We start from the raw sequence: 23,341 nt of genomic DNA, 5'->3' as shown, positions 1-23,341 counted from the left end.
ACAAATGATCCCTCTGAGAATTGCATATAGTTCTCTACAAAAGAAAACAGTTCTTCCCTTACATGACATTTTCGTGGTCTCTTTATTTCTTACCTTTCAGGCCTGATCCTGCAGTCCTTACTCAGCAAAACTTCCAACGCAATCTGTCAGGTTAGTTTCTTACTTTTTCTTTAAGCTACATAAAGCCCATCGGCTCTCTCAAAACATCCGAATACTAAATGGTTAGAGTTTGAATTTCTAAAAAATTCGGAAATTCTAAAAATACTCGTAACAGAAAATAATGTAATTAAGTACAGACCTAAGAGTATTAGGGCCAAATCCAGGAACAGATCTAGACAGAAGCCTTGGGACCTGTCAGGACAGCAAGGTTGGCATCTGGTGAGTTAGGCACTTTCCTGATTAGCCAGCCACTTTTAGGATCACAGTTTTGGATGTAGACATCTTCAGTCTCCTTAAACACTGTTTTCAGCACCTGCATCCTTTTTTTGGATCTGGCCTTTTTTTATACTTGAATACATGATGTATCACATTAACATTATGCACAGACAATAAGAGAAGTGACCCTAAAGTAAACCAAAATGATAATACAACGTGATATCATAGCCATGTCTAGAAGAAGCTATTGTTCTTTTCTGTGCTTGGGTTAGGCACATTTGTTTTAACAGCTTTTAACACTGTATCCCATTTACTATTCTTGTGCTCTAACTGCCTTTTCCTAAACTTGTGCTGAAATAAATCATTGCTGTCTTCGTCCTCAGCCTCTGACACTATCTCCATTTTTTGGATAATCAGTTTAATGAGGTCATGTTGCTTTTCCAACAGTGTTGATATATCTTTGAGCCTAAAAAAAACAAAAAAGAAAAAAATATGCATAGAGCAGGCTTTGTCATTTGGTTTCAAAGGACATCTTGGTCATTAAAATTAGATGTGAAAGACCTGACAGTTCTCAGGTTCACCCTTCTGCTAACAAAGAATATTATCTGGAGTACACTTAATTTTTCAAGCTGTGGTACTTCTGCAGGTTTCAGGAAATAGGATTAAAGAACAAGTTCCTGGTTCTTGAGAAAAGTAACTTACTAGATACTTAAGGTAAGAGCAACTTCACTCTCAAAAAAAAATTCTGAACAGTTCTATCAAAAGTTTTTCCCATTGACTGAAGTAGTCTGGCAAGAAAAAAGGGACAGATTTGCAATGGCAATTAAACATCCACAAATATTTAGTGAATTTCACAACTACTTTAACAGCATATGAGAGATACTGATAAGGCACTTACTGATCTCTTTTAAAGTGCTATCCAAAGTGCAATTGATACAAATAAAGTTAACATCAGTTAGCATTATGCATACAGAACACAGTATCTGTTATCTTTTAAGAAACAATGAAAGAAATGGGAAATGTGTCTAGAAACTGTCTTTGTAAAACTACCAAACAGGCTTTTTGAAAATCTACTTTTCAGAATGTCTAGACTCACAAAATTACAGCATGAAATACACATTGTGACTGAAAAGGTTCTCTGCGAAGAACAGTTTGGGGCTTCTGTAGATGTAGTTGCCTTTTTTTCCCCCCAAAGAATTAAAATAGCGCAGCAATTAGCTAACATTAATACAAAGCAAAAAAAATCCCACCCCAAATCAAAAAACAAAACCATATACACTCAGCACTGGTTGCCACTAGCTTCAGTAGGAACTGAACTCTGTTTTGAACTCTGACAATAAAAACATACTGGCAACGCAGCAAAACGAAGTTTTCAGCCAATATTTTCGGAGCAGTGAATATAACTTTCCATAGTGAAATGGCCACAAGTTATTCTATTCCAAATAATTTTATAAAATTATAGTTTTCTTCCCTCTCTGTAGGGAAACAAAAAGAGTATGTTCAATGCTGGTTCCTAATATATTGACGTAGTATGGCTTTGAAGAAAGACTTGTTAAATTCCATGGTTTGCCTACATCTGTAGGGTGTATTCTCACCCCTTCAACTCTTGCTAAGTCCTTCATGCAAAAAAATACTTAATCAGAATCTGTGCAGGGAGACAAAAATTTAGTAGATTAAAAAAAGAAAGGAGAAAGAAAAAAAAGAGGAAAAAAGAGCAGGGGAGAGTGAGACAGAGTGACAAAGAACAGATTTTCCTAGCTGTACATTCACAGAAGGCTCTTCCTAAACCATTCTTAGGGATATATTGGTAAGATGAGTAAGAAAAGTAAGAACAGAGAATTCCTTTCAAGGCTTTGGGAAACAGCTGATTTGTTCAAAGGAGAACCAGGACACCAATCCATTTTTGGGGAAACAATCTGAAGCAGATTTACCATCGGACCAGTGGAAAGTCAGTTACAGACTGTGTATATTTGCAAACCAATTGGAATGACATCAATTGTGAATTTAAAATAACCCTTGAAAACCTCCATACACAAATCTCCAATTCTGAACTGAAAATGCATTTTCCCCACTACTTCAGTTTACTTTAATGAGCAAACAAGCCTGTCCTCTTTCTCTGCCATGGGATAAAAATATTTCTCTACCACGTAAGTATTTTGAAGGTAAATACATTACAGAATATAAAATACTAAGTCACCATAGTGAGGGAGCTTACTTAGGGACACTAGATACATTGACTTTTTAGGTACAGTATGGAGCTTTCGAACACTTTTTAAAATAGGAGTATATTTATAATATTGGTTCTACTTATTTTTACAGCAGTAGAATAACACAACAAATACCTGTATTTCTGCTTCAGAACTTCCAGTTCTAACGTTGTATCAGTGCTCTGTGCATCTGTGGTAGAGTCCTCACACCCAAAGCAATACTGGAACACGCTCTAAACAAAACATGGAACCAAACTGAAATCAGGTATTATAGTCTGACAATAGATTAAAAATCCCAAATAAATGAATGGTAACAGTCTCCACACAGCATTAAAGTTGAAAAGAGTTTCTGTTATGAAGTTATTTTTTGTATATTAAGCATTTGTTTTGCAAAATTTGTTTAATCAGAAAATTCAGTCTACCAACACTGCTGAAACGAAAAGTGAACAATAAAAGAAGAAATGCCAAAAGGGAGTAATTGTATTTTTGGTCTGAGTAACTTTCGTAGCTTGTCTCACTTAGTAAAGTCACAGGTCACTGAGAATTCAAACACTAATTGTATCTGAATAAGTTAGGCTGCACTCAAACTGATTTATCATTTTCACTGAAGTTAGTCAAGGTCTAATCATGATTCCACTGATGTCAGTTAATGATTGAGTCTTATTAATGCAATGTTCCTAGCAATCTGTGTAAAAAGTAAGTCAATCATATCACATTTTAGTAAGAATTCTTTATCTAAGATTCACCATCTTACCATAAATCCACAGTATCTTGGTCTGTTGGGATATACAGTGATTGATTCCTGGTCCACCCGACTTAAGAACCAAAATGGTAGCTTCTTCTCTAAGTTGGTGTGAAGATTAACCTAAACGTAGTTTTGCATTTAGAATAAGATATATTCTCTTAAGATAAAGACACATTATCAAGTGAAGATAACCATCATGTAATTATATTCAAATCACTATATCTAGATGTCAAGTCTCAGAGGATATCTACACTGCAAACAATGGTATAATATTTGAACAGTCCAGCCCAGACACTAAAACCATCAAGTCGTAGCAGTACTGAGTATCTTAGCAGAATTAATTATTCCACATAGATGTGCACTCTTATAACTAAAATGGTTCCAAAACTGAGTTAGCTCTTGTGTAATGGCTTGAATAGCTCCTTAGTACACTGTGGGTTGCAGTATAGAATTACAGGGCAGAAATGTTCAAAAGACAGAATACCTATCATAGCCACGGGTTTTAAGACCAAATAATAATGGGAAAGAGAGTGATCTTTCTCTCTTTAATTGTGCCATATCCTTTTACTAGATTATGACAGAGTCAGTATAGATTAAGATGCCAGTGGAATGCCTGTGAGAGAAGGAGTTTTCCCTTGGGTAGAAACAAGTATGTTGTATATCCTGTCACACCAGGAGAAGCGCTGGAGCTAAGTAATGCAACCCGATCTGACCCCCGTATAACAACCAGCGCCACTAAGAAAAGGCAACGGGTGGCAGTAGTAGGCAACTCTTCTGAGAGGTGCGGAGGCACCCATTTGCCGACTGGACGCACTCTCTAGAGAGGTGTGCTGCTTACCGGGGGCTTGCATCAGGGATGTCACCAAGAGGCTACCAAGCCTCATACAGTCCACTGACCATTATCCGCTGCTGCTGTTTCACGTGGGCACCAGTGACACAGCCCGGAGCAGTCTGAGGACTATCGAGAAGGACTACAGAGCCCTGGGAGTGGCGGTAAGGGACTCGGGAGCGCAGGTAGTTTTTTCATCAGTCCTGCCGGTCAAAGGGAAGGGGTTTGAAAGGGCCAGTCGAATCTGGCGAGTCAACAAATGGTTACAGGACTGGTGCCACAGCCAGGGGTTCGGCTACTTAGACCATGGGACTCGCTTTGAGAAACCTGGTCTACTGAGGGCTGACGGGGTCCATCTGTCAGAGAAGAGGAAGAGCATCTTCAATCATAGGCTTGCCAAGCTGGTGAAGAGGGCTTTAAATGAGAGATGCTGGGGGAGGGAAACCTCAATCCATCCCACTCTTACCAGTTTGATGCCAGGGCCAGCAATAGATGCCCAGCGCCTGGAGAAGGAACACAGGTCAGCAGGAGAGCACCTGAAGAGCAGCACAAAGGAACTCCAGCCAGTAAGATAGCTTCATCGGGGGCCCAACTTAAATGCCTCTATGCAAACGCACGTAGCATGGGGAATAAACAAGAGGAGTTAGAGACGTGCGCACACCTGCAGGGCTACGACCTTATTGGCATCACAGAGACGTGGTGGGGTGGAGTGTTGGGATGGAGGGATACAGGCTCTTTAGGAAGGACAGGCAGGACAGACGAGGAGGGGGTGTCGCCCTCTATGTCAATGACCAGCTGGAGTGCATGGAGCTCTGCCTGGGGATGGATGGGGAGATGACTGAGAGCTTATGGGTCAGAATTAAAGGGAAGGCAGGGACAGGTGACATTATGGTGGGGGTCTGCTACAGGCCACCCGACCAGGAAGACCGAGCAGATGAGGCCCTCTACAGACAGACAGGAGCAGCCTCACGCTCACAAGCCCTGGTCCTCATGGGGGACTTCAAGAACCCCAACGTCTGTTGGAGGGACAACACAGCAGGGCATAAGCAATCTGGGAGGTTCCTGGAATGTGTTGATGGTAACTTCCTTCTCCAAGTGGTAGAGGAGCCAATGAGGAGAGGTGCTATGCTAGACCTTGTTCTCACCAACAAGGAGGGGCTGGTGGGGAATGGGAAGCTCAAGGGCAGCCTGGGCTGCGGTGACCGTGAAATGGTGACGTTCAAGTTCCCTAGGGCACCAAGGTAGGGTGCACAGCAAGCTCACTACCCTGGACTTAGGAGAGCGGACTTTGGCCTCTTCAGGGATCTCCTTGGTAGAGTGCCATGGGACAAAGCCCTGGAGGGAAGAGGGGCCCAAGACAGCTGGGTAATATTCAAGGATCACCTCCTTCAAGCTCAGGAGCGATGCATCCCAACGAAGAGGAAGTGAGGCAAAAACGCCAGGAGGCCTGCATGGATGAACAAGGAGCTCCTGGACAAACTCAAACACAAAAAGGAAGCCTACAGAGGGTGGAAGTAAGGACAGGTAGCCTGGGAGGAATACAGAGAAATTGTCCGAGGCATTAGGTTAGGAAAGCTAAAGCCCTGATAGAATTAAATCTGGCCAGGGACATCAAAGGCAACGAGAAAAGCTTCTATAGGTATGTCAGGGATAAAAGGAAGACAAGGGAAAATGTGGGCCCTCTCTGGAACAAAACGGGAGACCTGGTTACCCAGGACACGGAGAAGGTGGAGATACTCAATGACTTTTTTGCCTCGGTCTTCACCGGCAAGTGCTCGAGCCTCACCGCCCAAGCCGCAGAAGGCAAAGGCAGGGACTGGGAGAATGAAGAGCCGCCCACTGTGGGAGAACATCATGTTCAAGACCATCTAAGGCACCTGAAGGTGCACAAGTCTATGGGACCTGATGAGATCCATCCGCGGATCCTGAAGGAACTGGCGGATGAAGTTGCTAAGCCACTATCCATTGTATTTGAGAAGTCATGGCAGTCCGGTGAAGTTCCCACTCACTGGAAAAGGGGAAACATAACCCCCATTTTTAAAAAGGGAAAAAGGGAAGACCTGGGGAGCTACAGGCCAGTCAGCCTCACCTCTGTGCCTGGGAAGATCATGGAGCAGATCCTCCTGGAAGCTATGCTAAGGCCCATGGAGGACAGGGAGGTGATTCGAGACAGCCAGCATGGCTTCACCAAGGGCAAGTCCTGCCTGACTAACCTAGTGGCCTTCTATGATGGAGTGACTACATCAGTGGACACGGGAAGGGCTACAGATGTCGTCTATCTGGACCTCTGTAAGGCCTTTGACACGGTCCCCCACAACATCCTTCTCCCTAAACTGGAGAGGTATGGCTTTGATGGGTGGACTGTCCGGTAAAGGGTGAGGAATTAGTTAGATGGTCGCATCCAGAGGGTAGTGGTCAACGGCTCAATGTCCAGATGGAGACTGGTGACGACTGGCATCCCGCAGGGGTCCGTATTGGGACCGGTACTGTTTAGTGTCTTCATTGATGACATAGACAGTGGGATCGAGTGCACCCTCAGCAAGTTTGTAGATGACACCAAGCTGAGTGGTGTGGTCGACACGCCAGAGGGACGGGATGCCATCCAGAGGGACCTGGATGACCTGGAGAAGTGGGCCCATGTGAACCTCATGAGGTTTAACAAGGCCAAGTGCAAGGTCCTGCACCTGGGTCGGGGCAACCCCCGGTATCAATACAGGCTGGGGGATGAAGGGATTGAGAGCAGCCCTGCCGAGAAGGACTTGGGGGTACTGGTGGATGAAAAGCTGGACATGAGCCAGCAATGTGTGCTCGCAGCCCAGAAGGCCAATCGTATCCTGGGCTGCATCAAAAGAAGCGTGGCCAGCAGGTTGAGGGAGGGGATTCTGCCCCTTTACTCTGCTCTGGTGAGACCCCACCTGGAGTGCTGCATCCAGCTCTGGAGCCCTCAGCATAAGAAAGACACGGACCTGTTGGAGCGGGTCCAGAAGAGGGCCACAAAAATGATCAGGGGGATGGAACACCTCTCCTATGAAGAAAGGCTGAGAGAGTTGGGGTTGTTCAGCCTAGAGAAGAGAAGGCTTCAGGGAGACCTTATTGCAGCCTATCAGTACTTCAAGGGGGCTTATAAAAAAGATGACGGCAGACTTTTTAGCAGGGCCTGTTGTGACAGGACAAGGGGAAATGCCTTTAAACTGAAGGGGGGTAGATTTAGACTAGATATAAGGAAGAAATTTTTTATGCTGAAGGTGGTGAAACACTGGCCCAGGTTACCCAGAGAGGTGGTGGATACCCCATGCCTGGAAACATTCAAGGTCAGGTTGGACGGGGCTCTGAGCAACCTGATCTAGTTGAAGATGTCCCTGCCCACGGAAGGGGGGTTGGACTAGATGACCTTTAGAGGTCCCTTCCAACCCAAACTATTCTATGATTCTATGATATGAGTGCCTTTTCAGGTGATGCTACCTTTCCAGTCATTCTTAAATTGCTACAGAAATACTGAGCATATGTATCTAAGAACAGGATGTACAGTAGAAGCCTACTGCAGACATCCATAATCCTGTCAAACATACAGAAGGTTACGTGCTTAATAAAGATTTTGTAGTACTGTCTGAAGTTGCAAGACACCATCCTTCCTGAGCATTCTGTTCGCAAAGAAATACCTAAACAGGTGAAAAGCATTAACTGCTACAAGAACTGCCCTTATACCTCTGCTTTAGTAATTTGTATCTCTAGCAAAAGAAGTATCTCTTGGGAGGAAATGTTACTCTAAAAGAGAATTCTTCAAATATGCTTGAATGAAGCAAGTACAGCATACAACTTAAAGTTACGTGACTACCAGAAGTTATTTCTGAGCTGTTCTTCTTCTTGGGTATTCTGTCTGCGCACTCCTCTCTTCTTTATGCTCAGCCACTAGGTAGGCTCTGACACTTTTTAGAAAAAGCAGAGCCAGCAGGAAACATAGGCAAAGCCACTCCCTGCATCAATTTTATGAATGGTCAGTTGCTCTCACAATACAGACTTTGAGCAGAACTTCAAGAAAGCATGTGGACAGACAGTTTCTAAGAACATGTTAGTGAGAAGTAATCTTTACTCTTTATTTGACAGGTGTATACTGTGTATATTTCCCCTTGTGAAAGTCAAGCTTGATACACAGTTCACAAGGAAAAAAAGCTTTTGAAAACTATATGCCAAATTTATCATTTCTTAAAATGAAAATTTTATGAAGTCATGCTATTGCCCTAGCCCCAGTATGTAAGCCGTAAGGCCTACATTTGCAAAAGCTACTTTGAAAATATCTAAGATGCACATAGTTTTCAAAAGCATATAGTTTACTAAACTCTTCTGATTTCAACAGAAATTCTGTTAGATGTCTTTATACACCTTAAGGTAACTAAAACCATTTAGGAATGTGACGTTAAGTTCCTTAGTTATACCTGGTATCCTCAGTACACAGACTAGCATGAGTCTTCAGTATACTGCAATGAATGTGGTGCCCTTTTGATTTCTGTGTACCTTAACCTTCTTTCCACTGCATCAATTCTCTCCTTAAAAGGCAACTCTCCAATTTCAAACATTGCATTTACTCATTTTGAGATTCTGTTGTTGGAACAACTCAAATTCATTGAACTGACTGTTCAAAAGTTCCTTAAAAATGCATTTGCTTATCCATTTCCTTGACAATGACTCACATGACTGAAAATGAGATTCAGGATAGGATGCCCATGTTCACCAAGCAGCTAATTATCTCAATGGTGTTCTAACAATAATATCTACTTCCTATAGTTGGTGCTTCTATGGTATGCTACTTACCTGCATTGCAATCCTTTTGAGTGCAGCATATTTTTGTACTTCAGCTATGTCTCCAACAGCCAAACCAATCTAAAAATACCACAAAAGATTTCATTATCTATTTTTTCATAGTCTGTGATTTCAATTGTATTTCTTACTCACATTTAAATCCAAAATTACTCTAAAGTTAGATTTATTTTGTTTCACTTGAATTTGGAAACATAGCCCTTTTGTGTATCTTTGGAAAACCCGTATCAAGAAACGTCGTAAGCTTTTTTAATGCCAACTATCTGTCTACCAGTAAGGCACTAAAGAGCTACTTCAAAGATTTGTCAAGAATAACATCCCTTCTTTTTGATTCTTCATTACCGCTGTTGTTAGAAAACTTGTCGACCTCTTGATTGAATAGGATCATGGCAGCAATAAATAACTTAAAAAACCAGAATTGTTTGATTTTTATTACTCAGCTCATATAAAAACCTGATTTCCTAGAAAAAAATTTGATGTTCAATGGAACATGGCTGAAGCTGTATTACATATTTTCCCCTTTCTTACCATTACCAGGTTTTCTGACTCTTTTTGTTCAGGTCAGGCTCATTAGTTAGTTTTAACACTACTGTTGACTGCTGTTTTGTGTGCAATGAAGATCTGGGTTTTGGCTTTTTTAAAAAAAATATTGTTAGCACGGGGTTGAACCATTAAGACTATGTCTAGTCTAGGAGGCACACATTTATCAAAGTACTTCTTAAAATCATTGTTCCCCAGTTTTCTTTATCAAGACCTCATAATAATACATTGCAGCTCCAATGCAAATTCCATCACAGTTACTACCTAAAGATATACAAGATAGCCCTGCAAGAGTTAACTGTGGGAAAATACTCAGAACAGTAAACTGGAGGGAAAACGAGTCCAGGGAAAGGCATCTTTTTAATACGTTACTGAAAATATAAATTTGTTAAATAATGAATGAATGTCACAAATCAGCAGTAAAGTAATTCTATATGCCAAAACTGGGTGTAAACCTGTGCTTAACCACTTTTGTATATTAATAAGTAGTTTACTTACTAGCAAGTTCATAAGAAGGATTGGAATAAGCAAGGTAAATATAATGAGAACTGTGTAACTCAGGAATGGATATGGCAATTCACTGCTTAGTAGTGGATCAAGGAATGCATCATGGTAATTAATGTCTCCCAACATCATTGCAAATGTCTTCATTACAGAAAGCAGAGGTGTGCTATACGTTTGCTGCAAAAAGAAGAAACACCAAAATCAAGAAAAAAAGCCCAAATCAAGTAAAAACGCGAACTGATGAAATTTGTAAACAACCTCTTGAGATTCTTTAGTCAAAAATAATATTTATAATGATAAAAATTAACTATGCCATTCAACTAACCTGTGAACCCAAAAGGACAAAGAAACTCAGTCCAAAGGCCAATATCAGGAAAAAGAAAACGACAGCAATCCGAATCAAAGTCCTCAAAATTTCCCAGAACATCACAACATAGATGCCATAGTTTTCAAATCTAGGCAATAAGTAAACAGAAAAGATATGCAAAATTAAATACTGAAGTTAGAGTCCCTTACAGTTATTAATGTAAGGCAATAAGTAATCCTGATTTTCATGTCTGAAAAGAGACATTCTGAGATGGTACAAACATGTCGTACTTTCACATCAAAAAGAATGCAAGTGGTCTTATTTACAGCAAGCCTAAACTATGTAATCTTGTATTTTAATACACTAGAGCAGTACTTCTTCAAGATACTATTTTTCATGGACAACTTTTACTCTCTCCATAGCCACAGACAGTACAACATTGTACAACTGTTGCACTTGGAATAATAACATTAGGAAATTTTCTCATTTTTTGCTGCTTTTCGAAGCAAATTAGCAACCAGAACAAAGGACTACTGGCACCATGATCCATCTAGCAGCCACATGCCTGATTTAAAAAGATTTTGCTTTTTATGACACTACAAAGTATGGAAAACAAGCAAACAAAAAGAAACATTGTGCAGGAAGAGAAGGGGAGTAGCACAATTTTAAGACACCTGTGTTTCCAACAACAGTCCGTCATCTGGCAAGCCTCTCCCATTCTTGGCTTAAACGAAACTAGATCTCAGAACATGAGTTGTCATAAAGCAGATTAAGCGACCTTTTCACCCAAACCTGAACTTGGGAATTTACGTCCTCTGCCAGATTCAGGGACCAGATGAATTAATTTCTCAGTAGCAACTGAGAAAATCCCTCCACAGGACTTTCCCCCGGAAATATTATGTGGAAGGCTGAAAAGATCAAGCTGGAAGTAAAGCAAACATGATCTTCTGTTTATTAGGCATTTATTAGGCAAAACTCCATTGAAGTCAATGGAGCTACAGGTTGCTTTGAGAAAAGATGGCCTGAATGAGTTAGAAAAATGACGTGTAGAGTTCTACTGCTATACAAATGAAAAATATTCAGGTCAGGGAAGCATTTCATCTAGCAGAAGAAGGAAGGTTGGGCAATCATGAATTTACTTTTTACTGTTTAGGTTCAACCCCCATTTTGCCCACAGCACACAGCAGAGGGGACACACCCATTCATTAGTCATCTAAGGTCAGACACATGTAGGACAAGGTTTGCCAGCAGAGGCAGTACTATAAAGGTACTCTCTCTTTATGACATTAACTCTGTTTACAAACCTGGTCCTTAAACATCCCAACTACAGTAAAATGATCCTGAAATTAATCAGCAAATGCCGTGTTTGTCTGCCAGACCTCATGGGGGTGATTAGTGCATATATACAGTAAGAATCTGAAGAGCATATATGCAGTGTTATCACATACTGTCATCCTTATTTTCTGAACAGCTCCAAATCACCACTTTTTTGCTGATCAGCCACACCTCATCTTTGTGCAAGGCAGTCCTGCTCAGTCACAAACATGTTTAATTTATTAGTCTTAAGCACTACACCCACACTATTTTTCCCTCCACCCAGCTCTCCTGTGGTCCATAACTCTTGGACACTGTTGTACCAGTGACAGCATTAAGATCATTAATGGCAATAAATAGACCTAATGTCAACTAAAGAAATAATTTCATCCATTATAATTCTTTTTCTTGGTGTAGAAAAGTGGGGTGTGCCATTTAATCTGTAAAATGATAAAAGAATTTACCTTCTCCCAGGTATTACTTACAAAAACAGACTTCCTTTTGCCTCTTGTAATTCATATCCTTTTTTTTTTTAAGTGAAAGTCTATACAGTATAATGAAACATGTTTTTAAAAAGACATAGGCAGTGGCTTTGCTTACTTAACATTAAAATAAATCTTGTTATTTCTTTAGTTGCCATAACACATGCTGTGATTCTCTACATGAAAAACACTGAAAACTACTTTACTGCTCATAAGGTTAAAAAGTTCCTATGGTCCTAATCTGGAAACTTATATAGCTTGGAAAAAAAAAAAATAGGGCTATCACACTTGATCAGTCACGGTTTAGGATATATAAAATATCTGAACATATTAAAAAAGTATTTTATTGTAAAGCATGTAAGTAACTTTTACCGTTGAAGGTAAAGCAAGAAGTTCATCCAAGACAAGTATACAGCAATTGCTCCACATTCCCACTGCAAATGAGCTGGTGTATTAATAAATAAAGAAGACACAAAAATTATGCTTGTAGTATAAATAGTCCAGTCCAGTAGATTGGAGTAATCCAACAAGTATTTCAATTTCTAGGATTTAAGAGAGACAGATACATATTTACAAGTCATGCATCATTAAAGGACTGAATTCAATACACTATTGAAATCCTCTTCTCACTTTTAATCTTATATAAATTGTTATTTCCCTTTTAATTAGGGAAAAATCAGATTTATTTCAATATCACACAAACTGCTATGCAAGCACACTGTCTGATTAATGTTATTTCTCTATGTATTTACCTGCTGAATGAGCTGAAATATTTCTTTGCAGATTCCCAGTAAACTCATAATTAAAACTAAACACATACACACCCTTGTGAAGTATGAGTTCTGAAACAAAAATCAGAGCACAAAACAAATTAGAAATTATTAAATGAATGTTTATTTCAGCTCTACCTACTACATATACATTATATTGCCAAGTTAAGAAACTTTGTTAGCTTGCTTCAAATAAACTTATTACTATCTAAATTCTGTTTTACTAATATTTATTGTGAAATCCATGTCACGTATATTGTGTTTAAGTAACTGAAACCAAGTATGAAAGTTTGAGCATTCCCATGATAAATAGTTACTGTGCAACTTCCTTATTACTACTATTTGAGTATGGGAACTGAAATTGCAGTATTTATGCCACATTATCAGTCTGTTTTGCCACTGATAAACACAGAGACCAATTCTGTCGTCCATAACTTCACTATCACATTGCAGTATCCAGAATGGCAACAGAAGTCTTTGGACAAATTGGAAGTCCTGGCATCCTTATGTGGCTGCTCCCTTTGATGTCTCCCTTTACAACCAGTATAGGCAAAGCCAACTTTGTTGCGAAAAGCCTTCTATTGGCATAGATAACAACAGTGAATTTCATCTTTCAACTTGTAGAGCTAATTCCCCACCTGAGGGATTCATTAACTCACAGGCAGACCACAAATTCAGGGCACTCACTTTTCGGTGGTGCTGCAATACACATCAGCATCTGCCCCATTGTGATGTCCTTCTTTAACCTGGGTTAACAGTATAGCACCACGTTCCCTAACACCGTGCTCTGTAACACTGTGTTCTGCAACCCTACAGAGCTGGCATTCCCCACTCCATTCCCATTACTGGGTCATTAGGACACTTTCTTCTCCAGTGCATGATATTTCATATGTACTGCTGTTGCTCTAGTCTCTCAGGCAGCACCTTCATGGCTCCTGTTGAGTGCACTGTTTTCTCCACCAGCTGGCATCATTTGTCATTGAAGGACAGGACTCCCTCTTCCAACTATGCTTCTTCCACCCAGTCTCTGATGATTCAAGGACTTGGGTCAGTCTGAGTCATTCCTCTGTCTGCCGTATGCAGCTCCTGTCATTCTCCTGTCTTCCACCAGGAAGATTATTTAGTGGAGCATGAATTCTTCCAGTTCTGCTAGTTCTGGCTTCTGAATCTTTGAGGATCCCACAGGTACTGGGCTGGGCATGTGATTCTCCAGACTTTTTCATGTATCAGGATATCCTCATGAACCTTTTATATCCCTTGACTTTATTTTATTTCATATTTCTACTAGCATATCCTTTTTGAGTTCCTATTTCAGTTTTATGTCTTTTCTCTCCCAAAAGAACTGTAAAATATTTTCTTGACTTTTTTTTCCTTGCCAAAATCCTTGGTTTTAGTGATAAAATCACTTATTTGAAATGGATCATTTGAAAAGTTCACCACACAACAAAAACTTGTCTCCATTAACACCAGTATGTTACCGTTTCAGGGCAAATGACACAGGTGTCTCTTCTCAGAATATATGACTTCATGTCGTGCAGACAGAGCTCTGTGACGCTCCTGCCCTTCACATGGACACAGGAATGTAACACTATGCATGAGTTGTACTCACAGGTTCAATAAACAGCAGAACTTGCAGTTACTTCTCTGGAAGTCTAGTACAATGTTCAGCTTAGGGACAACACAGCCTTCTTTAAAAGACAGCATACTGCTTAGTTTTAACTGCAGGAAGGAAACACTTACAAAAAGGACATCAACCAGTCGCACCAATGTCTTTCTTTTCTAAAGCCTCATTCTCCTGTGGCGGTGGACCTGGCAAGTCTAACTTCTTCAGTTCACTATGGTGTCCTAATTATTCCAGTTCCAGCTTCTGAAAAAAAGTTTGAGCTTTGTCTCTTAACAACCCCAAAGTATCTATGGAGGACAGGCTTATCCTGAGACAGGGTTCATCCTTGCTTGCTTTCCTTATCGCCCCAACTAAAGCATCATTTCCATCCAATGCATATCATGAACAAGATCAATATTCATAAATTACTAGAGTAGCCCCACAGCTATCACAGCTGTGACTGAGAGACAAATATTCAAAAGTCATGATGCATATGTACTTTGCTACCTAATCAAGTTTTTCATTTTGAGATAACATAATTCCAAAATGGGGGTATATCATTCACATTTTAGCACAACACAATTTTTTCTATTTTTTTCTTTTAAGTTTATTAACAGGGATTGTAGGAAACATCCAATACACTTAAAAACCTTTCACAGTTTTCCATCCATATATGACTGAATTCTGCTGTTATGTTTTTCACTGTTAGGTTGTACATGAGGTACCTATATACAGACTGGCAAAAAATGTTCTGTCTTAGTCTCATAATTTATGAAGAAACACTGGGCCTGCAAGGGAAAGTAATACATATGGGCAAAGAAAGATGTATTTGAATACCCAAAAGCACTTTATTATTGACTAATCTTTCTATGTCAAATTTTAAAAGTGCGATATCCAGTTATTTTGGTTGAAAATTAAAAGGACATAGAAAGCTAAAGAATCCACTGTTTTCTGTCTTTTCATAATTAAATACACATTGATCTTTTTTCTTCAACATTAAAGAAATATTTACTTCAGGGGAGAAATTGAAGTAACTGTGTACCAGATGTAAGATTTTCAGAAAAGATGAAAAATAAGAAATGAGAATTGAAAATTATCTACAGAAGTTGCGACTTAATGTTTAAAAATACACACTTCAATTCTGTTCCTTAGAGTTGCTAAATCATAAATAATTCTAGAAATTATTTAAATAATCATACCTTTTTGCTATAAAAATCCTAAACATATTGTAACTAGTAAGAAAACTCAGTACCTCATATTCTAATGGTCTTGCTTCATAGGTCTCTGTTCCATTCAAAGGTCTTCCTGGCTGTATGTGAGTGACCAGAAGAGTCAGTGGGATGAGACCGAGAGAATATATGCCTAAATTCATCAGATGTGCTCGAAACCCATAGGCCATCCTTGAAAGTAACAATGTTAAAGTTACAACACTTCACAAATTTAGAAGAGCGTGCATTCAAATGTAACAGCCAACAATGTTTTCAAGATGAGGAAATAAACATTTCTTAAAACGTCCTTTTGTGATGAATGTGTTCATCGAGCTTTATGTGGACAAAAGTGTATTGGCCATTCTGAAATACTGTTCCTTTTCTTTTTAACTCAGCAATCCTATTATATATTTTTGCAATAAAGCAGAAACAAAGATAGTGTTTGTCTTTGCTGTAAATATCAAAGAATTTTTACTAAATGCTAAGCTACACTTTATATGATAATCATCAGCATATTCTAAATATGCTTATGAGAGGTTATATGGAAAAGACATTTGCTTCAGTCAACACTATAAATATGTACATCTTAGTAAACAACTCTCAGGCACAATAGCCTTCATCCTGACATGCAATATTATATTTTATGTACATTAAAATACACCTACCATTTCATAAGCAAATATTCTTTACACACGGGATGACTGAGTAGCTCCATGCGATTGTGGCGTACCATGGCCTACAAAACAAGAAAGCAGAATGATCAAATTGATCTCATCTAGCTAAGTAAAGTGCTTACAAACTTGCTAGGCCACCTTCTTTACTTGAATATTAGCCTAATGAAAAGTAAAATGTCTGTAACATATTGCAAAGTTCTTTTATTTATGCACTCTGGCCCAAAGCTATTACTATCTTGCCTTCTCTGCCTACTGAGGCATCCAGCTGCTCTCCTGCTACTCTGTTAGTCTATTTCAAGCTTTAAAAAATTGTACAGACTATTGCCAACTATACCTGTGAGATGACCAAGTTTTTCTAGTTACATTTAATGAGAAAATACTTATTTATTTATTATTAGACAGTATACCAAGTCTAATTGCCAACAGGAAGCCCAAAAAGTAATCAAATTAAGCCAGAAAGTTTGTTCTGTAAATATTTTCTGACGAAGTATGAGAGAACAGACTGGCAATGTGAAAGAACAGCAAAATTTGTTTTAGGCACAGAAAGTATTTTGCAATTAACATATGAAAAAATAACTTTTGTCAGTTTTTTCAATGCCTTACATTCCAGAGCATGGTCACTACATGTATAGTTTTCTTTGATGTATTACCTGCACATATAGCATGTTCTCTTGAAACATTCATAGTTGTTTAAATAAACTAAGAATTTTTACCTAAACCTAAAAGAAATGTTATTTCTTACTTAGACTGTAAGAACTTTGACCCATACTTCATTCCAATATACTTTAAATATACAGAGTTATGGGCTTCGTAGAAGAAATATGATGAAAAAGTCAAACCTCTTGATGTTATCTAAAGCAAGACAGCATGGAACAATGTCAGTGTAAAACATAGAACTCACATTTAAAGTGGTAAGTGGTTCATAGAAAATGTCTTCACCATCCTTCAGTTTCTTGTTAAGTGTCAGGGGACACTGAAGATATCTGAAGTTATATTCAATCTGAATAATAAACATACAGCAGCATTTAAATGTGATGAAACTGATAATCTAAGACTGAGATAATGTGCTTAATTTAAAAAAGGTTATCTGTTAGAGAAAAAAAAGGCATATTGTGTCAAAGTAATTAGAACACTGATGTATACTGATAGCTTGCCAGTGAACACATGCCATCAAGATACACATCTGTGACTGTAAGATGATTAAACAAACAGTCATTTTGAATTGTAAAATAAAAAGCACACATTTCTTCTTAAAATATTACAGTTTAAAAAGGTCATTCTCATAACTGTAATTTATTTTAATGTTGACTTTGAAGAAAAGCTTGTATTTAAAAGTTATATGGCTTTGATAACACAATATAAAGGAAACGTACAATAGCAGAAAATTTGCAAGTTTTCTGTTAATGATGTAGACACAATCCAATGTAATAATTGATAAGGTGGTTTTCAATATGGTTTCAAAGGTAACATAACTGTAAAACATTCATGCCTCCTTAGCATTGTGAAAGCAACCTACTGCTTAAGACTTTGGACAAGAGTTTACAAAAAAGAAACACGTTGGACTCTGAATTATTGATGACAACTGTACTACTTATGATAGGCATGCTTTTGATACGCATAAATAGATACTATGTCTTCTATCACTGTTCTTTTGAAATATCCATAACCTCAGATACCCAGCTTGATTGCAAGAATTAACACAGCAAAGATAAAGTCTATAGATTGCTCAGGTTTAATGTTATACTTGTTAAAATGCATAAGCATGAAGATTACAGAAACTGAACTTCAAAGCTGTTTACAGACCAAAGGATAAAATAAGATCAGTCACCTGTGTTTTCTGTTAAGATCTGATATTCATCTACAAGTGTATCTTATCCATATGAACTTGACATATACATTAAAGTATATGTCTTGTGTACTTCCCAAACTTTCAAGTCAAAAATGTGTTCATTTCAGTGTCACAGAGGCAATAAAGAGAATTAAATGAGTGGCTTCGCTGAGAAAAAAAAAAGAGACTGATAGTTGAAGATTGGTAGTATCTGATGAAGTGATTTTTAAAAGTCATCCTAATGCTGAGGAGTTTTTTGCCAAATATATATTGAAAGTGCAGATTCAAATACAGTTATGGTTGAGTAACTACTGAATTATTCATAAATCAAGTTAAAATACTGGCTGATTTCAATTTACCAACTACATAACTATAATAGCAACTATAGAAAATATTTAAGAGGTATTAAAATTTGGTCCAGTATTAGTAGCTAAAAGCCAAGCTGATGATTTTCTAACTTAATTATTATCCAAATAATGTACTGCTGCTAACATATAGCCAGCCACGTTGTAACATATTCCATCCTAAGACTGTAAAATGTAGTCTTCATAAATTTTTTCATCCACTTACATAGAAGTCTCGACTTGTCTTTTCCTCTGAAGACTCAATTATGCAGTTGTCCAAAACCAGCTTTGCAGATGAACAGAAAAGTGAATTAAGGTGATATAGATAACATTCATCAGAAAGAATATAATGTTTGTAACTGAAGAAAATGACCTTCAAATACAGCAGTCATCTAATGGAAGTGATGATTCAGTCAGATTTTATGGTGTATGTTTTGAAGACATAAAACTCCAGAGTTTACATGTAGGAGTTAAACATGAAACTACGCAGTTTACGAGGCTACATGCTAGTTTACAAGTATAAAATGTGAAGTGTTTATGAATATATACATACCAAGTCACTTGCTATTGTAACAAAAAAACATTTCTGTAGTGTCATTTAAGTTAACTCAGAAGGTGAAAATATCTCAAATGGTTTTGAACCCAATTCTCTTCTGACTTTCATCACTTTTATACTCCTTTTTATACTACTTTTATACTCTTATAACTCCATTGACCTCAGGAAGCTAAGAAGTTTTTCTAATACTAAAGAAACTGAACTGGCCAAACTGAAACTATCACTAAAACACAATTAAATCAATTTGTGAATTTATATTGTTTCCATTTTATAATAATACATATTAGTGAGGACAGCATTAGAAAAACACTGGCAAAAGATGCAACGTAACTAAGGTTTTTTTGTGCAGTCATTTCTTTAATATGTGCAGAAAACTCACTTTAAATGAATCAGGAAGATACTCAACCATTTCCAGCAAAGGACACTTATTGGCACTAGAATAGTGAGAGAATGTCACAACAGCCTCTTCCCATCTGCAAAAACGAGTTGAGATAATGGAAAATGAATTAGTTGCTTCTCTTTTAAAGTAACTGCTTTTAGATTATTTGAGTTTTATTTAAGATATTATCTTGCAAATCACAATATATAACAAGTTTACATACCATCAACTGGAAAATCAGCTGTTTGGGGAGTAATTGAGTAACATTCTGGATGCTTCTCTAAGAATGATTCATATTTAATTCTGTTATCAGTTAAACAGAAATATTTCAACTATGCTAAGACCTTCTAAAAAATATGAAATGAACTAAAGCTGGAATCTTGGGTTACAAGATTAGGTGAGTAATAATAAATACAGTAAAATACTGGCAGTGTTCCTGCAACTCTTACCAAGAGATGTGATCATTAGGCAATGGTGCAACACTTTTATTCCTGAAGTGGGGCTTCACTATATTGTAATATAAAATATTCTAAACTGCAGTTGAACTGCCACATTTTTAAATATTTGCAACATTTAAAACAACAATTTTAAATTAAGTCTCTTGAATGGTATCAGTTGTGCTCACAGTTTGATTAAAATTCTGTAGGTATTGAAGCATTATGTGAAAGGCCAAAATTATGTATGTAAACAGAGGAAAGACATGGGAAGGATTACTTATTTCTAATGGCTTCTACATGTTTTTTTTAACAGAATCTGAATACTCAATCTAATATGGAAAACAACATGCCACATGTCTGATGTCCATTACAATTATGCCATTTTTTATTTACTCTCACTAGAACACAACGTAATCTCTGGAATTTTAAAGTATGTACTCAGTCTTACTTATTAAACTACAGGTTTTCAGAACTTAATCTCAGTTAAAAAACAAAACAAAAGACAACAGAAAATAAATTCAAAAAGCATTTTCTGTATACCTTACCTTTTGTGCAAAATGACAGCAGACACTACATCTTTCCTCCTATTGTGTATTGCTTCATGGAAAAAAGAAGCTACTGCTTTGTTGAACAGAATTTTCGCACCATAGTCAAGAAGTAACCTTACTGCTTTTGCATGTCCTTCTCTTGCAGCCAGGTGCAAAGCTGTGTTCTGTGCAGAAAAGTAGTACAGCGATGCATCCATGAGAATCATTTAAAAAAAAAAAAAAAGTATATATTTCAGTCCTTTCTGACACTGAAAAGCCACATGCTATTCTCAGTTGCAAGTCCTGAATACTTTTACCAGCAACATTAAAAAGTAGAATATTGTCACAGAGATTCTGATAGAGATTATAGACAAGTTCTTTATTCTATGTCTACAGATACAGTAGTGCTAAATCTGAGGAGGAAACTCAGCTGTAGGTAAGAAAGGCCAATCATTAATATCTTTTAGTTTTGTAACTAACAAAGTGCAAGTCACAAATAGGTAAAAATGATGGCATCTACAGATACAGAACACCTGCATTTGATAATCAGGACGAGAAGCATCCAATTATATCCAGATGTGCTCATACGAACAAATCTGCAAGAAAATGTGCAGGCACAGTTTTATAAGAGGAACGTGATTTTCTTTGGTATTTTCATAAAAGTAAGGCAATGAGTGGTTTAGGAATCAAGTCACACTGAAATTGACTTTTGAAAGGCTTCCCAACTCACCCAGATTTTTCTGAGGGAAATTAAGAACTAAGCATTGGCTTCTCATTAATTTCTAGGCAAGATCTGTTCCTAACCTAATAATTCTAAATGTTTTCAGCACCAGTTCTCACAGAAATTAGCAACACCTTCTGTGTTGGAAACTGAATAGTTCTTTAAAATGAGCACCCTGTTTTCTGATGGGGAACTGTTATGCAGGTTCATACAAGAGGTGTCCAATCCAGGAAATGGATTCTGTCTTAACCCAACAGATGCTGCATTTGTCCAAACTTCAGAGCAAGATAGGAGCTGTATCTGTTGGACATCGCTGTGCAGAACAGATGGATTTCAAACAATATGTTAATGAGCTATAGTTGATACTGGATTTTTTTTAATCTGTATAAGTTCTTTAAATTTAAATTACCAATGTTTGTACTACATTGTTAAAATACTCTCGCATTGTAAAGAGGGGAAGAGGGACATGTCTAACATACTCAGTATTTTATATTTTCTATTAGGCTATTTACATTTTTTTTGTCTCCCACTTATAAGAACTGGATAACAATTTCAGCAATCATATATTAATCTAAGCAATAAACTTTAACAGTGGTGAAATATAAAGACTTTAAATCTGCCACAGGAAATGGAATATTACACATGTAATGCACAGTGGAAAACTACTAATAGCATACCACTGATGTTTGGTCTAGAAGCAATAGCAGACAAGAAACAAATAATGCTATGTGAACACATACCCCTTCTTCATCCACTCTGTCAGTACACTTCACATTAGTATCCAAAATGATCTGCATTGTGCGAGTGTATCCTCCGAAGGCAGCATGGTGCAGGGCTGTCCAGCCTTTATAATCACTTACATGTAGTGGTATAAAATTAGTACTTATAAATGCAAAACTTTTTATACATGTTAAGTAAATGTAAATGCCTCCTCCTTTGACTCAAACCTCTTTTCTTTGGCATGACTACTGCAGAGATGTCCATGCTTTCTGTCAACTATTATGTGATTATCAATGCATCATTCGGAAGTAAAAGTTTCAACTCAATAATAGCATTTGGGTCTCCCTCTCTCTTTTTTTCCCTTTCTCTATTTCTGTATATATCTGGATTGCACCCATTTTCTTACATGTCCCTTGAAAATGACACAAATGCTTGCAATATTCTGTTACTAATACTTGGCAACAGATGTGGCATAGATCATGGCCATATTACAGAATTTTGCATTTAAAGATAGTGAATATACAAAACTTTATAAGCACACAAATCTATTCCTATTAATATTACTTCATCTTAGTATAACGAAACTCATTAAGCCTTTTATCACATAGAAACTACCAGGACATTTCTTTTAAAAATGCCAGATTTAAGTCTAAATTAAGCCTAAATACACACACACACATATGTGTACACATAGATATACATACTTACATATGTGTATGTATATTATCATCTCTATCCTTGCTAGGTGTACTAGTCCAGCTAAGGACACTGGAAATAAAGGGTTTGACAGTAGTTCGTTTAGTGGGTCCTCCACAGTCACAAATAATGAGCGTTTGACAGGTCTGTTTGCTAAAGGATCTCCTCAGAACACTTAGGCCTCTAGCTCCAAGGTCTAGCTGCAGTGGACTTGAAAGCACAGGACTTGAAAGTTAAAGCTCTAGACTGTACCTTGGAAACAGGACTCAAAACTTTTGGTAGCTTTGGCTCCTGGCTTTTACAGGTGTGAGCCTGGAAGCTTTTGTGGAGCTGCCAATGATCTGAGGATCTTTGACCTGAAATCAGGACTTAGAGTGAAAGGCAAGTTGCCTGTGAACCACCAATCTAAGAAGCCCTGCTCAAGCCTGTAAGTGAAGCTGATGTGATTATAGTATTTCCAAACCAATATTTTTTCCATCAAAAGGTTCAATATGCTTCTCTCAGTTGGATTTAGAGAAACCTCAGTTTCCCCAGCATTAGAAGCCTTGCTTTACAGCTAGCCATGATTCTATGTGTCAGGCTGAAGCAATGCACAATCAACTTAGTTTTACAAATATTTTATAAATATGCTCTTATATTGTATATTTATATTTGTATATATTAATATATTGAATATTTTTATATATTGTATTTATATTTATATTGTATTAACTTCCCAGCAGATGGACATAAAATGTAAGGTGATAGTTCTTTTTTGCCT

General features: G+C 37.7%; 1 protein-coding gene across 1 annotated transcript in view; it reads right to left on the bottom strand.

Annotated features, from left to right (window-relative positions):
- Window positions 1–468: 468 nt before the first annotated feature.
- TRPA1 (transient receptor potential cation channel subfamily A member 1) overlaps window positions 469–23,341 on the bottom strand; it is a 47,336-nt gene continuing 24,463 nt past the window's right edge. The window contains exons 13-27 of the mRNA XM_076332190.1: window positions 21,906–22,020; window positions 20,463–20,629; window positions 19,481–19,574; window positions 18,772–18,831; window positions 17,275–17,373; window positions 16,365–16,435; window positions 15,744–15,891; window positions 12,871–12,960; window positions 12,491–12,660; window positions 10,341–10,470; window positions 10,010–10,192; window positions 8,966–9,034; window positions 3,337–3,447; window positions 2,718–2,815; window positions 469–841 (exon numbers count right to left, since the gene is read on the bottom strand). Of these exons, the coding sequence (XP_076188305.1) occupies window positions 610–841; window positions 2,718–2,815; window positions 3,337–3,447; window positions 8,966–9,034; window positions 10,010–10,192; window positions 10,341–10,470; window positions 12,491–12,660; window positions 12,871–12,960; window positions 15,744–15,891; window positions 16,365–16,435; window positions 17,275–17,373; window positions 18,772–18,831; window positions 19,481–19,574; window positions 20,463–20,629; window positions 21,906–22,020 (1,837 nt within the window). The 3' untranslated portion in view covers window positions 469–609. The remainder of the gene's footprint in view (window positions 842–2,717; window positions 2,816–3,336; window positions 3,448–8,965; window positions 9,035–10,009; window positions 10,193–10,340; window positions 10,471–12,490; window positions 12,661–12,870; window positions 12,961–15,743; window positions 15,892–16,364; window positions 16,436–17,274; window positions 17,374–18,771; window positions 18,832–19,480; window positions 19,575–20,462; window positions 20,630–21,905; window positions 22,021–23,341) is intronic.

Source organism: Aptenodytes patagonicus, chromosome 2 (genome assembly GCF_965638725.1).
Source record: "Aptenodytes patagonicus chromosome 2, bAptPat1.pri.cur, whole genome shotgun sequence".
In the NCBI taxonomy this organism is placed as follows: domain Eukaryota; kingdom Metazoa; phylum Chordata; class Aves; order Sphenisciformes; family Spheniscidae; genus Aptenodytes; species Aptenodytes patagonicus.
Note: the sequence above shows the minus strand (reverse complement) of the source record. Positions and strands in the feature narration are given on the sequence as shown.